This window comes from Varroa jacobsoni, unplaced genomic scaffold, assembly GCF_002532875.2.
Source record: "Varroa jacobsoni isolate VJ856 unplaced genomic scaffold, vjacob_1.0 scaffold_1421, whole genome shotgun sequence".
Lineage (NCBI taxonomy): Eukaryota > Metazoa > Arthropoda > Arachnida > Mesostigmata > Varroidae > Varroa > Varroa jacobsoni.
In genome coordinates, this window is record NW_019214323.1 from 104,152 (window position 1) to 118,373 (window position 14,222).

The following is a 14,222-nucleotide window of genomic DNA, read 5'->3' on the forward strand; positions in this document are numbered from 1 at the left end:
ACAATATATGAACTGAACAACTTAATCGATAGACGGGTACTTCTGATACGTTTCTAGAGCAATATTCTTTAATTTTGTCTCTAATGAATATTCTTTCTCATATAGTTATTGTATAGAAAGAAATAATTGTTTGTTCGAAGGATACGTTCTTTTCCCTAGGGCTACTTTTCGGGCAAGTATGCCCAAAATAACATCAGTCAGCCCAACAATCTCGTTTGTCGCCCTCGCGGCTGTGACTTAATAGCTCTTATTATCAACAAATACGAATAAAAAAACACGATATAACGTATTAAATCGGTCATAATTGAACTTGCAGCAAAACCTTCTGTAACAATTACAGGAACGTAATTTCTTTTCGCTTTTACCTCATTGTATTGTCTTTTACCTTTTTTTTTTTTTTTTTTTTTATTATTGTACTTGTCCTAACTTAAAAAGTAGCAGCAACCATAGAAATAACGTTGAAATTATAATGATTAGCACTCATCTTTTAAACTGTAGACAAATGTTTCGTCCCTTCTACAGTCCCTCTGCACTTACGAGATACTGCATTCTGCACAACAGAATCGTTGGGCTGCTGAAGAGGGTACCACAGGTGGTTAGTGGCTTTTCATTCTCGCAAAGAAAGCTGGCCCTGTCTTGCGTTGCCACTTGGTAACCTGTTTCTTTTAGCTACGCTGTCGTAACCGTTGTTATCATTGCTATCGTAGTTGTCGAATGCTATTTGCCATAGCCGTTCCTATCTACAGTTTCATAGTTCAGAAAGGAGCCGGTGACGTGGCTGCCGCCGCTCCTGGCATATCCCGCCAAAGCTGTTCTGAGGTTCTGATTCACTCGTAGCGCCCCCGGTTTTGCGCGCACTCGTCCGCCATCATCTTCCCGGCTTCGCCACAAAACCAAAAAAGCTTCGCGATAAGTTAATCTGTCTATCGCCCCTTCCCTTCTTGTCCTTTCTATCGAGCGACTTTCCCTCTCCTAACAGCAACGTGTTTCCTCTATTAATAGAGGGATGAACCCGCGTGGCGCTCAGAGTTCATGAAGTCGTTCGAAGGGAATGCTTTGCTTGCGTAAGAAAAACAAAACCTAGGCAGCAACGGCAGCAGCATTGGCGACGACGACTACTAGATATTTACATAACATTTGCAACATTACTGTAGTTACCGCCGATCCCTGCTCCTGTATTACCGCAGTGATTGCAGGATTCTTTCACCTTGCTTCGAATACGCCGTTAGCTGGGAGGCCTTGCAACACGACTGCGTGGTTTTCCTGTAGCTTTTGCGCTTTTTATAACTGTGCAATTCTAGTGCAACTGATTGTATGGAAAACTAGCACAGAAAAGTGGCGTATGAACAAGAAGACGATAACGTGCCTATACACAGCAGTTGAAACAGAAGGAACACACCTCGTTCAACGTGGGTGTTCCTGCAGCAGGCTTCTTAAGAAGGCGTTACCTTAAAGCCATTGCGAATTACATTGAACTACGACTTTTCTATTCATCCTATATATAGATATAGTTGGAAGTAACACAGGGATTCTGGCGTGTGACTATAATTGTGCCTTCTATACTCAAACCGTGTCGTTCTTCTATCTACCTAAGATATAGCAGAAGTCAATTTCCGAACTCATCTTGTTTAACGCCGTCCACGCGGTGCTCATTATTTTCCGAAGAGCAAGAAATACACTGCCATGTCCTTCGATAGTACATCAGTCGGGATCCAGCCGTTGGCGTTTTTGAAAGAGCACCAGATGGCCTCACGCGTCCACAACAGCAAACAACAATTATCCAGCAGACGTTTATTGCTACAGAAACCCTTGACATGCAACAACTCATCTAGCACGCCATGCAAAAACGCGTGCTGTACGATGTGCTCGACGACGCCTCAGGTCATTTCGAAGCCTACATACATTGCGCCTGATTGTGCAGCGTCCGGTGATTCGATGTACTCGCTTAACTCGGTACCGTCCTGCTGCGGTCCGTCTCCACGACGTATGGAGTCGTGGCTGAAGCGACATGCGAGGAAAGTCCGAAGGATGTACAAGAAGACTGGAGCCGGTATGGCAAAACGGAAACCGCTTTCCCTTTTAGTTTTCAGGTGGGTATAGTAACAAGCCTATATATATATATACATTTAGCGAATTTTCTTATTTTGTAGACATGCTGGGCAAATGTAAATTAGGGCCTTACCGTATCAGTTATTGAAGCAGATCATTCAGACTTTTGGATCAATAGGCACAGCAGTCCTATTCCGGTATGAGTAGCGTATTAGCTGATGTGATTTTACTACGGAAGGAGTCGCTTAGGTGGCTAAGAACCACAACAGATTACAGGCGATCCTCTTCGTTTCCTTGAAGCATTCGTAGGCAGACATGTACATAACAATTAATTTACGTGACCTTCATGTGCATTGACATATTATCACTCGCTGTTAGATGGTCTTGCAAGTGTGATACTTGGTATAATGTTTCGGCATTGTTTTTTAATAACTCAGCTGGCATAACCGTCCATTTTTGACACGAACGAGTGAGTATACGTGCCTTCTATACATCGTGCAATAATTTCGATTCTTGGTCGCCACGTCTGCCTCTCTTTTACCCTTCTCTCTTTTCGTGTCGATAACCCTATGTTTAGTCGATAAATGGTATTTGAATTGCTACACTGTTCAACAATAATACGACCGTATCATGCACGCCCAGATCGAGAATATCCAGAGGTCGGCCAATCTGCGTTACACTCCCGTGGACTCTCAGCGAGATTTCGTTTCAGCCGCAGGCTTCTTCCTGGAAAGCATCAAATGATGATACGCATATCCAGACAAGACAGCTTAGGGAAAGCAAGACTAGCTGCGAAGATAAAACAGCTCTTGGTTTCTTGCATTCATATCTATTCGTTCAGGCCTTTGGCGTGCTCAGGATAATGCGCCGCATAAAAAGAGTATTTCTCTATTTTGTCTGTTCGTTCTTTGTCGGGTGTTGCGTCTGCATTTGGGCTTGGCCACTTTGGCCGTCTTGCAACATGGCATGTTCTGCAAAGCAGGCCATATAACAGACAGTACACACACAGATACGAATAAGGCTCGGTCGGAGACAATAGCTTTGCATTGCCCAATGGGGAGCCAGATGGCATTCAAATGCACCGAGCTAGCGCGAGCTCTTGCTTAACATCCAGGCATTTATTTTGATTGTATTTATTTATATTTTTCTATAACCTTATGGCATGGAACGGGATGATTTGGTGAGGCTTCGCCCTGTATAACTATATATATATATATATATATATATCCGCAGCCAGTTCGATTTGTCCGAAACGCAAGTAAATGGGAAGTATGTCGAAGTTAGCCCGGGGCTAACTTGGGGGCGCTCTGAATAGAGCATCTTGGAGTGCTTCCTAGTTGCGCTGAACTATATTTTTAGCGGTCACCTCATTTGCTACGATCAAGGCCTGCTGTAGAGATTGCATTAGTGAAACATCAGCGATCACCAGCGAAGAATTCTTAACACGAGGATGCACACTTGCTTCGAAGCCATACGAAATCGCACGATAAGCAGTGGCCTCGCTTTGAGGGGGCAACTGAAGATGAAAATCAGGAAGGTAACAACCGACGTTTCAGCTATAGAATAGAATAGAAGTCTAGTATGTGCACACATCGAAACTGGGCCGTTGCAGCAGGCGATTGCCTTGGTAACCGCTGATATTTCCTCAGGTTAGACGGCCTCTTTTGAAGTGCTCACTGTTGCGAATCACAGACAACGAGGTAACGCTCTTTAAATGACTCCTTTAAGAATTTTCCTTTTACGTGTCTCTGTGCGATGAGAGGCGTCATTTCTATATCGAAACATGAAGGGTTAGGCCTGTGTAGAGACGCCTACGTATGGAAAGCGCTAACGCTACAAAAATTATAAGCGGTATGCGAAATCCTCAAACGCCGTACGGTGTTTCCTTATCATTGCTGGATAATGCTAGGTACGGCTCAACTTTTAAACAATATGTTTCAATACAACTCATTAACGTTATTTAATTTTACCCAATCTATCGTTATCACATTTACGCTATAGCCGTATCGTAAAAAAAATTTCTGCTGTAAATAGTCATAGATTCATCGTTATAGGATTTTGTGTGTTTCTGTAACTAGCTAAGGCGCGCTACAGCGTCCCCACACTTTGAAAGTGTTTCAAATCTCAGGAGGTCCTTATATTCTGACAAAACATATGGCTGAGCTTTGTTGTAGGACTCATCAACTACTTCATGTTATGGGATTATCTTATCAGAAATGATAACGTCGTCCAAAAAACGTCTGCTGTTTAAAGCACCAAGGGTGCGTACAGATAGAATCATTCTGGCATTGACGCGACAGCTTTCTAGATTAGAGAAATACGAATATGGTTAGTCGATGGCTCTCTGTGTAAGAGGGAGCAGCAAAGATGTTTTGAGAATTTTCTTAAAATTATATTCAGAAGAACGCAGAAGGTAAATGATTAATATAATAGTAAATCATAGAGGTCAAGATTCATTGATGAGGGATTTCCTCCTTGTTAAAGATTAGATTAAAATTAGATCTAATTGAATTCATCTAGTATGGATAGCATGGAATTGAGAACAAAAGGTTTTTGACGCTTATAATAACGAAGCCGCACTAATTAACCCGGGTCATTATTAAAAGCGTAGTAAAATTCAGCGTTAATTTAGATTTATTAAGCAGTTAAACATTTATCAAGATGCTCATTTCATTCAAGATAGCAGCTTCAGCGTCAACATAGTTACGTTTTGCTGGCGCGCGAAAGAATCATCTCCGACATTATGCATCACGTTACACAGTCATTCTTGCAAAAAGTCTTCTAAAAAGACGCTTTGATCGTCTTGTAGATATCCGTATGATAAATACAGAGATATGTAGCCCGAAACCGAACGTTGTGGTAGTTTACCGTCACGACAACCGCATCGAAAAGAGAAAAAAAAAAAAAAAAACACACACACAGGAATAATTGGTGAAGAAGTTCGCTCATTCAATTCAGATCGTAGTACCTAGTAGTAATCTACTGGCAATCTATTCCTTTGATGTACTCCTCCTATGATGTACCTTTAGTAATAATATTATAAGGTAATATCTGAATAAAATGGGCTAAGATAAGTTTTAGCATAATGAACTTCTAACAACCGATGAACCGTACCTGTGCAACACAAGAGGCAATTGCAAATAGAAACTGTTCAATAGACCCAACAAAATATAGAGAATAGATTACAGGATGACGATCATTGCGTTGTCATAGCGAAGTTGTTTTTTCTACGTGGAGTCATAATCAGGATTCTATTGTTCACGCAAAAAGAGCTGACTGGCGCGCGGATTATTCGTATTCAATTCCATAAAGTGGAGCCAGGTTTACATTCGAACTTTGGGCCTAATAAATCACCAAATGTAAATTAATTCTACTCGATTCTGTTTTCATCGCCCGTACGCTCGACCCAAACGTGTACGTTTTATAATCCTGATTAATTTAGTACAATTCCTATTCTTGCGCTAAGAACAAAACCTTCATTAATGATATGCTCTTGATCTTCGGAAGAGATAGCTACTGACATTTCGATGGTCGTGGCAGGACTTCGTATGTCCTGTCTAGACAACAAGCCGGTTATATAAACAATGTTGCCTTATTCATTTGAACTACCTTATCTTTTTGGTAATGTCAGATTAGTTGCCCTGTTACTTGGCCTTGCGTCCCACTCAGGTCTCTTTAGGACTCACTGAAATTATATTTGAAAAGGTTCAAGTAACCACCGAGAGTCTTTTGCGATAGAATGGAACTCACTCATGGATAATCTCTTTTTCAGCTTTAAAGGTACCTGGACAGTTAAATCAAACAGTATTATATGAGTAGTTTATGATCTGTACTGAGAAATTTATATACATTTTTTCGGAGATGTTAAACATTTTGTTTAGTGAACTAGTAACTTTTCATACTAGTTTTAATAGCTGAGGTTTAATTTAGTTTATGAATATTACCCCTTAATGGAAAAAATACTTAGCTAGATATATAACGATTTCACAATTACTTCGTTTCTTAACATCTCAGATGTATCCATCTTAAGTAGGCACTGATGTTTTAAGACAAGGCATCCATTGATGGGCTACGAAATACACTTGTGGATTTGTCATCGATCTCAGCGAGTTGATCATGAATCAATCAAGACTGCCGTTGAAAAAACAATTGTTAGCTACTTTGTTTATGATGCCTCTAATTCTAATAGCCATAGCTGAACGATTACGAATACGTACATCTGTACATAGAAAAAAGCCAGTGGTTTGCGTATTCGAACGACGCCCGACCAAACGCTGGCAGAAAGTCAACTGCTACTTCAATCGAGTACTTCACCTTGAATTATCATCAGCAGCCGCTTTCGAGCCCGCCGGGATTCAAATTGCTACGATCCTATTGTCCAAATTCGCGTCATCTTCCTGTGTACTTTTATTATTGATAGTTGGTTCAGTGTCGAAAGTGTAATGCACTTATCCCTAGTTGAGGATACGCTGTGCGTCCCGCGTGGCTCGTTTGCATCAATATCTTCATCAGGAATAGCCGATCTTTCGAGCTCAAGCGAGCTATCAGCTAATAGCGTTTTTCATCGCTCTCTGTCCATTGAAAAAGAATGCTTAGCCGTTACTTTGTGATCACCAGTCATTATGATCGCGGTGATTCATAAGCTTCCGTATTTTCATTCAAGGCTCATAAGTCTGATATATGCGAGAGGTATATTAATTAAGAATCGGTATATAAAAAAAAAAAAAAAAAAAAAAGCCGTTTGATCGTAAAAGAGTTTAGGCAGAAATAGCAATATCAGGAAGTGTTTAGGCCGCAAGGTATAATAAGCCTATGCCCCGCTACGATGCGTTACCGCTGAGAGCCGTTATCTCTTGCGAAGAACACGCACCCGATACTTGCCTGTCTACCATCTATCACGAAACAGTAGCGACATTACGACTACGCTGCATACAAGCAGATAAACAGCTCTTATTTTCGAATACACAAAGTAAGAAAAAAGCTTATTTGAAAACCGCTATACAGACTAGCTAAAATTTTATTATATGTATGAATAGAGCGTTCCATTGCAGTGACTTAGTTTTTCTTAGCGTTGTACCCGTCTACATCAGTCGATCTGTTCGCTCTATCCTCTCACAGGGAACTGTCTGTATCAGTGCTATCCTTCGGCTTACCGAGCCATGGCCGGCCGAACAGAATTATGCTCAGACCTCTGCGTACCTTAAGGCTGAAATATGACCTATCTGGCCACTATTAGCAGTCGTCCACTGGGCTTTTTGTCGTATGAATGAACCCTGCTGCCTCGAAACGATGTGTCACACCCAGCAAAATCAGTCAGCCAGTACGAGTTAAAAGAATCCAAAAACAGTGAAGTCTACTCCAAGGTTCATTTCGTTGATGGGAAGTCGATGTTGTGGCGAAAAATATCCGTCAAAAACGTCCCCTTCTACAGCTACGAAGTCAGTCGGAATTTCGGGGGGGGGGGACGGATGGGGGCACCAGTCGGAGGTTACGATAGGTAATGTTTTGTATAGTAGCTTTGTATGACATGCTGTACTAATATGATTGTAAGAGGGTCAGCGTTCATAGGTTGTGACACAACAACTCACTTACGTTACCAGATGGGCAGTATGGTTTAATTGGGTGTGGTGAATAAAGTACCCAATGTCAAAAAACATTTGAAAATTGACAGATTTATACGCATATAAAATCAGCTTGTAATAAACTATAATTATCCTAGTTTGTCTCTAGCACTTTTTTGCACTAGTGGGCATTTGCACATGTTTTAACGCTTCGAAGCATTGTTTCTGCGTGAGCGGATACTTGAAATCACCTATTCGAAAAGGAGAGACTTATCGACAGCAAAAGGTTTAACCCTTGCTGGGTTCCAATCTGGAATTTAACGGATTTAATGTTTGTAATTTAACTCGACAGAACTTTTAATGGAACTCGCGTGACTATTGTTCAAAGTTAAGTAAGTGCTAAGTGGACATTTGAATCGTTGCACTGGAAGGAAACTTGCTCCGATGATCTGATTAATGTAGTATTACGTCGTACCACCACCAACAAGCATGTCGCAACGAGCGACTATATCTACCTGTTTATACTGTAGATATTTTTACTTACCAAGGGAAATTGTGCGCACCTGTATACCAGCATCAGTTCAGAATTTTCGCGATTCCCGCCCAAAATTTAGATACGTTCTGCCTATCAAATCTAGCCTCCTCTTATTACTCGCTTATTCACTGGTGACTGTTGCTGTATTTGTGCGTGGACTTGCTCGGTAGCTTTTCCGGCGCTGCCCTTAATCTACGTGTTCAGATATAGCTTTGTACTAAAAGTGTGCGTGGTTTGTCAACTCGTCTGGCCTGTGACGGGTCCGCCACGCCTCTCCTATTGCGACAGCCGTGTCCCATTTACACTTATCGAGGATCAGCTGGACGCTTACCATATTGTCTAAGGTAATGTACCATATATTGACGATTCTCCGTACATATATATATATGTATGTGTACCAAAAAGCGTTGTCGCTCTATGTAAGTGAGCTAACCCCAATTTAACCTTCGACCTGATGTCAAACGCCAGTCTCGTCATCAACAAGCGGTCGACCTACGCTTCGTAACAGCCGGGTCTACTGTCCTTTTTAATACGTGGCCGAGCTGACTCTGCAAATGCAATGCTATCGTGCGGCTGTAATGGCCACGGTTGCTGCTGCAGCCTGATTTTGGTGGTTCCTTCGCAATGGAATCTTCCGCTCTGCCATTATGTTTAGTCCGTAGGCCACTAGCATCCTGGCCGTACCTAGCGTTAGCCTAAATGACATAGGCAGCTGCTTCCTTTAGGCGCGTATGAATCGACAGGACGCAGATGGCTAACGTGAGTGGACTGTCGCTCCAGTACAGCAGGCATGCTTTGCCTGTTCGATCAGAACTGATTTTTGCTCTTTTTCGACCTGCTCCGCCGCGATTATTTCTGAGCTGGTTCATAGAGCTGTTCTTCCAGTCAGGCGGACACCGAACGCTGAACGGCAGAAGCAACGATAAAAACCTGACCAGTTCGAACCTTTCACTAATTGCAGCCATCGTGATAGTAGGGATATTCCATGGCGACGGTAAACCTTGGCGGTGGAGGGTAAGGCCTGTTGATTCCTATTTGAAAATTTGGCACTTAACTAGTTGTCGTTACGTGACATGTTGTTTACGTAAAGACGAGTTAAAGCCTCACCTCAACTCGGCGGCCAATCGTAACTGAATTGCCACGCTATCATGGTGTCCAGGCAGCGTTTGCTTTTGTCCGAGGGAAACACATAAAAATGATAGTCGTCTTTCCGGCATGTGAAAGACAGCCGATCGGTGAGCGCTAGGTTTGTAGTGCCGGCAGAGGTCGCAGTAGCAGTCCCTGCAAAGGCTTCCCAAACAAGGGGGGGGGGGTGGCGAAGCCTCCTCCCTTTCGCTTAACTGTCCTTCAAGTTCGTTTTACTCGTTTTAGTAGATTTAGAGTAAAAGTATGAAGGTACAGGTATGAATCTGCGTGTGTGCCGATAATCCTCTGTCTGTCCTATAGAGTATCGCGTACTTTTTGGGCTCTTTACTGCTGTCTCATCGAACCGGGCAACAAGAAGACTCTTTGCAAGAAGACACCGTTACAGGAGAAAGTTGACATCCTCATTCCTGAATTCCATGAAGATTTCATTCCTCACTCGGCGTCGACAGACTCGCTGAGACCACTAACATTCGGCACTGTCAAACACCCAGACATAAATACGTACCCACAGTCTATCATAACGAATACAACCACTGCAGTAATCTACTCCCTTCATTTGGGAAAAATGTCTGATTAATAGTCGAATCAGCCAGACCAGTCATGATGCAGTAGCTGATGGTGTATACCAACTAGAGATCTACAAGGGAATGTGCTCGTCTTTTCAAGGTTTCATCAGAAGAGTGATATGGAAAAGAATTCCAGTAAAGGCGAGCCGTGTTCTAACCGGCTTTTCGGATATATGCCATAAATAGCATGCATATGAACATGGAGCCAACATTTGGGGTTTTAGGGTGGGTTTAGGGGTGATGAAATTATGAACGTCTGAGAACGTCAAATTTTGGCAGTAATTATTTGTAATATGAGTATAATGTAAATGATAAATGACGGCGTAGATGTCGACAAGAATTTTAGAAGGAAAGTCGCATGTTACAAGAAAAACAGAAGCTGCCTTCAGCGATGGGGCGTTAAGCGCGAATGAACACCGAAAGGTATTCCGTTCTACACATTGTATAAACGACGGCAAGCATATAGTCTCAAATCAGCAAGAGAAAGAACTATATGTACCACTTACAAATATAGTAGTATTAACCGGCTAATGTGTTCGATTACCTTGTGCAGTTCTGTTGAATAGATTCGTAAAACGAGTATCCTTTTTGAAAGATATCAAAGGATATTCAATCAAAAGATCGAAAGAGGCAAGTGGATTTGATCACACTATAGCGCACGAGGGCTCGCTCAGAGCTCTGTTACATTTTCATCGCTTTATAGGCTCCACTATTTTGCAAAAAGCGCAGTTTACACCATTGCGTTCGTCTCCAAGTGCAGAGCAAACTTCTTAAACTTGAGTGCTTGTAAAATGTCCATTTGGTTTTCTGACTGATAATCTCCAAACGGCCGGCACGTTGGCGTGCATGATCTCAAGCCCGCTATGCATTTTTTGGTTCCTGGTCTGGTCTGACATGCGCGACGTCGACACTCCCATTTTCTTTCGGTGGTTCTTAAGGGGGTGAGACCTGCTTCGACGCTTGCGTTTACCCGAGGTCCAGTGCCTCAGGCCTCTATTGAGCTCTAGCCCGACACAGCCACTCCTGACACCGCCTTTGTAGCAGCTATATAGTTGATTAACGTTCCGTTCTCACAGTTGAGTTCGATGTGTGCCCGGATTTGCCTTCTCCAGCATGCGGTAATGGTTCCATTATGGAGTGGTCATCGGACCCTTTGCCAGAACTAGATCCCCAAACTTCCAATGCCCTACAACTCTATACCCCAGTCGCCCTCTTTATGCCAGTGCGCCCGCGGCGTCCTGCCTGAGGAGCATCCCGGGTTGCTTTGATCCAAACCCAGGCATACGCCCTCATCCACTGCGAGTACAACCGAACGGCCTTCATTCGCGTTCCCTGACGAAGCCTACAGTTTTCTCCATCTAGTCAGTAATACGCTTAAATGCTGTCCATGGCGATCCCCACGACGTAAGCAGGCTCGTGCGTTAGGTGTACCAAGGTGTCCAGGCCACCATTTGCGTTTGAGTTTGTATGCGTGTCTGAACGCGGCTGTACATGACTTATAGTGTGTGCGTGCGTGTTTGTCTGTCAGCGCATCGTAGGATCTCTCAAGCCTCTTAGGGCGAACTTGGTAAGCACGCTTCACTCTCCTCCAGCTCATTCTGTCTGTGTGCTGGTGACTTGGTCGTTTGTTCGACTGCGCCCTATAATCGCAGTGGTAGCTGCTTTGTCGGTTGCTGACCGTCTGGCCGCCTCGTTAGTGATCGGTTTGTGTCCGTATTGCCTCCTCTCGCTTCATACATCCCTCTCCCATGTAGCGGGCCTCCGTTGGGCCGGTTCAGCTCATGTCAGTCTGCCCGCTGACATTCGCGAGTGCTGGTCGTTCTGCCGATGATTCTTTGACTACTAGCGAAATTTCTACATGTAGTAGCAGTAGTAATAGTTGTTATAGTTCGATCAGTGTTTGCTAATTAACAAGTTCAACTAGCATAGTGCTGTGGTATAGTTAGTTCAACGAATTCGGAAGGAACCGACCAATTTGTGCTGTTGATTTGGCGGCGCCAGCCCCGTTTAGATGTTCGATTTGATTGTGCCTGTCGTACCATCTGCACTTGCGGCAACTGGCCCTTAACAGCTGACAGAGCCGGAAATATTACGTACGGTAGTGTGCGACTTACTAGCAAACGATTACTGCTCGTTAATCAAGTAGCAATCGTTCCTGTTCTGTCATCCTGTAATCTTATGGCTAGCGCTCCGTTGGGTTTAAAGAGAGAAATCGCCAACACCCCCGTTTTTCCTGCTAGGAATTCGTTGCTGCGCGACATTTAGTCGTAACGATTCCTAGCTACTAGTACAATTCAAGTCTGCATTCTTCAAAGGAAGGAAAATTTATTGAAACAAGGAAAAAACGAAGGGTCGGTTCTACTATATTGATCTTAACGCCAAACTGCCTGGTGCTTTCCTCAAGTCTTTCAACATCCGGACCCAGGGCGCGTACTGTGAGTCTACGGTCTACTAGTGAAAACGCCACGATTAGCGCGAATTCGCAACCACGTGTAGGGGCGGGGTGCTGCCTAGAGGCTGATCGGCAGCAACAGCAGGGGCCGCGCCAAAAGGAGTCGCGGTGTGATAGTGTGAACATGTGCTCCATCCACTCAGGAGAACAGAACATATCTTTCATCTCACTCCTTCCAAATGTCAGGTAAACTCCATTATTTATACGTATTAGCATTGCGAAAACATTTCGATGCTCATTCGGGCAGCAAGAGTTTTTGTTTGACCTTTATCGCCTGATTGTTATTAATTTTCGAGACAAAAACATATTGTTATTTATTATGCGCATATGGTGTACGACAGTACGAAAAATAGGCGCAAAAAGCAAAAAAAAATAACTACCCATGGTGGTTAGTAGTAGCAGCAGCGTAGTGTCGTATCCTGGAGAAGTTTCCAGAGCTGATTCGTTTCAAAGGTTGATGGAGGCTTTAACTCTATCGACGCTTGATCATGTTTAGGCAATATCTAAGTTTCAATAAATTAACTTTCTTTCGAACCGGCTTTTGTACTCATTTGCGTGCAGAATGCTAGACAATTCCTCGGTTGGGTCTTTTCTTACTTGAAGAAGCATTCAGCCTCGAATCGAGTTCAAGCAATAGGTCTAGATAGGATGTTAGATCGGTGTGACACGATCTATTACAAAATAAAACGAAAGGCGGTTATTTTTCCCAAAAACTGATTTTTTTTTTCAAATTTGTATGCGTTGTTTTTAAACGTCGTCTATATATCGAAGAAAAATGCAGGAAAAGACCGGAGTCACCGACGTCCGTAGCCGATTAGGTCATTTTTCTCCGAGATATTTGTTGTACATGCAGAAATTTTACCAAAACCAATAGCTCGTTTCTAGCTCTGTTGTACATTATGCAAGTGTATGCAAAAAATTGTGTTACATCAGCAAGACAATGGAGAAAACTGGGTCCGGCTACGAAAGGTCAATGGGAGCTTGGCCTATGTGTAGCAGCTATTGATGTAACTTCCAGCAAGTGCACGATTATGTATGAAACAATGGGGCTGTTAACAGCTATTTTGTTTCATCCTGTTGAATTAGCAATAACTTGAACGTCCTAACATTCTAGAGGGCAACAATGTTACATTATACTTTATCTATGCATGGTAGGTCAGCTTGTGTTGGAGTATACGATCTGTGATCTGTTCGTTTTTGACGTCGCTCTCAGTAGAAACGTGTTAGGTCCTCGTTGATTGCAGACGAATATCGCTAGATAAATTGTAAGCAAATGTGTCTTGCCATATTTGACAAGCGTCATCCCACGCATGGAAGATACATTGGAGATTCTCATCGCTCGTAGCTCGTGTTGCATATTCTTAGCTATAGAAGCAGTCATGACATGCAGCCCTTCTGTGACGTGTCCGGGCCACTCGTACCCTCGATTATAAAGTTTTTTTTTTTTCTCCTCTTTTAGTGGTTAGTGCTACACGCAAGCACACGGTTTTCAATAATTGGAAGAGCCGTTTTGGTCTGATGTCATTTATTTGAAACACTATCTCTATATATATATATATATATAACAATTACCATATGGTATTCATCTATACGAGATGGTGTATTGTGTTCTGGTGTTGAAACTACGTTCTATTCGTGTTGTTTTCCCAGTTGACCACTGAAAGAAGTGGAGTCGAGTATCTGGTTAAGTGCTCCAGTATAGTATCGCTGCGGGCGGGTGTTTCCGCCGCAGTCGTACTATAATATATAGTTTTTAGTTGTTTAAATTGTGAACTACTGGGTTTGAGGAGCGTTGGGACTAGGCGTTGCTTTTCTTTCCTTGCTATCTAATATTATATTGACTAATGCATCTACGCAAAGTCATACCGTATGTTACATGGAAATTTTCATCAAAAACCTGCTTTCCCCTATAT

At 42.8% G+C, this 14,222-nt stretch overlaps 1 protein-coding gene across 5 annotated transcripts in view; it reads left to right on the forward strand.

Annotated features, from left to right (window-relative positions):
• The first annotated feature begins 1,027 nt into the window (after window positions 1-1,027).
• Window positions 1,028-14,222, forward strand: part of LOC111269845 (choline/ethanolamine kinase) — a 32,678-nt gene continuing 19,483 nt past the window's right edge. For 4 of the 5 annotated variants that reach the window (XM_022849706.2, XM_022849703.2, XM_022849707.2 and 1 more), the window contains exons 1-2: window positions 1,030-2,090; window positions 12,262-12,495. In XM_022849706.2, the coding sequence (XP_022705441.1) occupies window positions 1,684-2,090; window positions 12,262-12,495 (641 nt within the window). In that variant the 5' untranslated portion in view covers window positions 1,030-1,683. Of the gene's footprint in view, window positions 2,091-12,261; window positions 12,496-14,222 lie in introns of all 5 variants that reach the window. The other variant, XM_022849708.2, reaches the window with a different exon arrangement.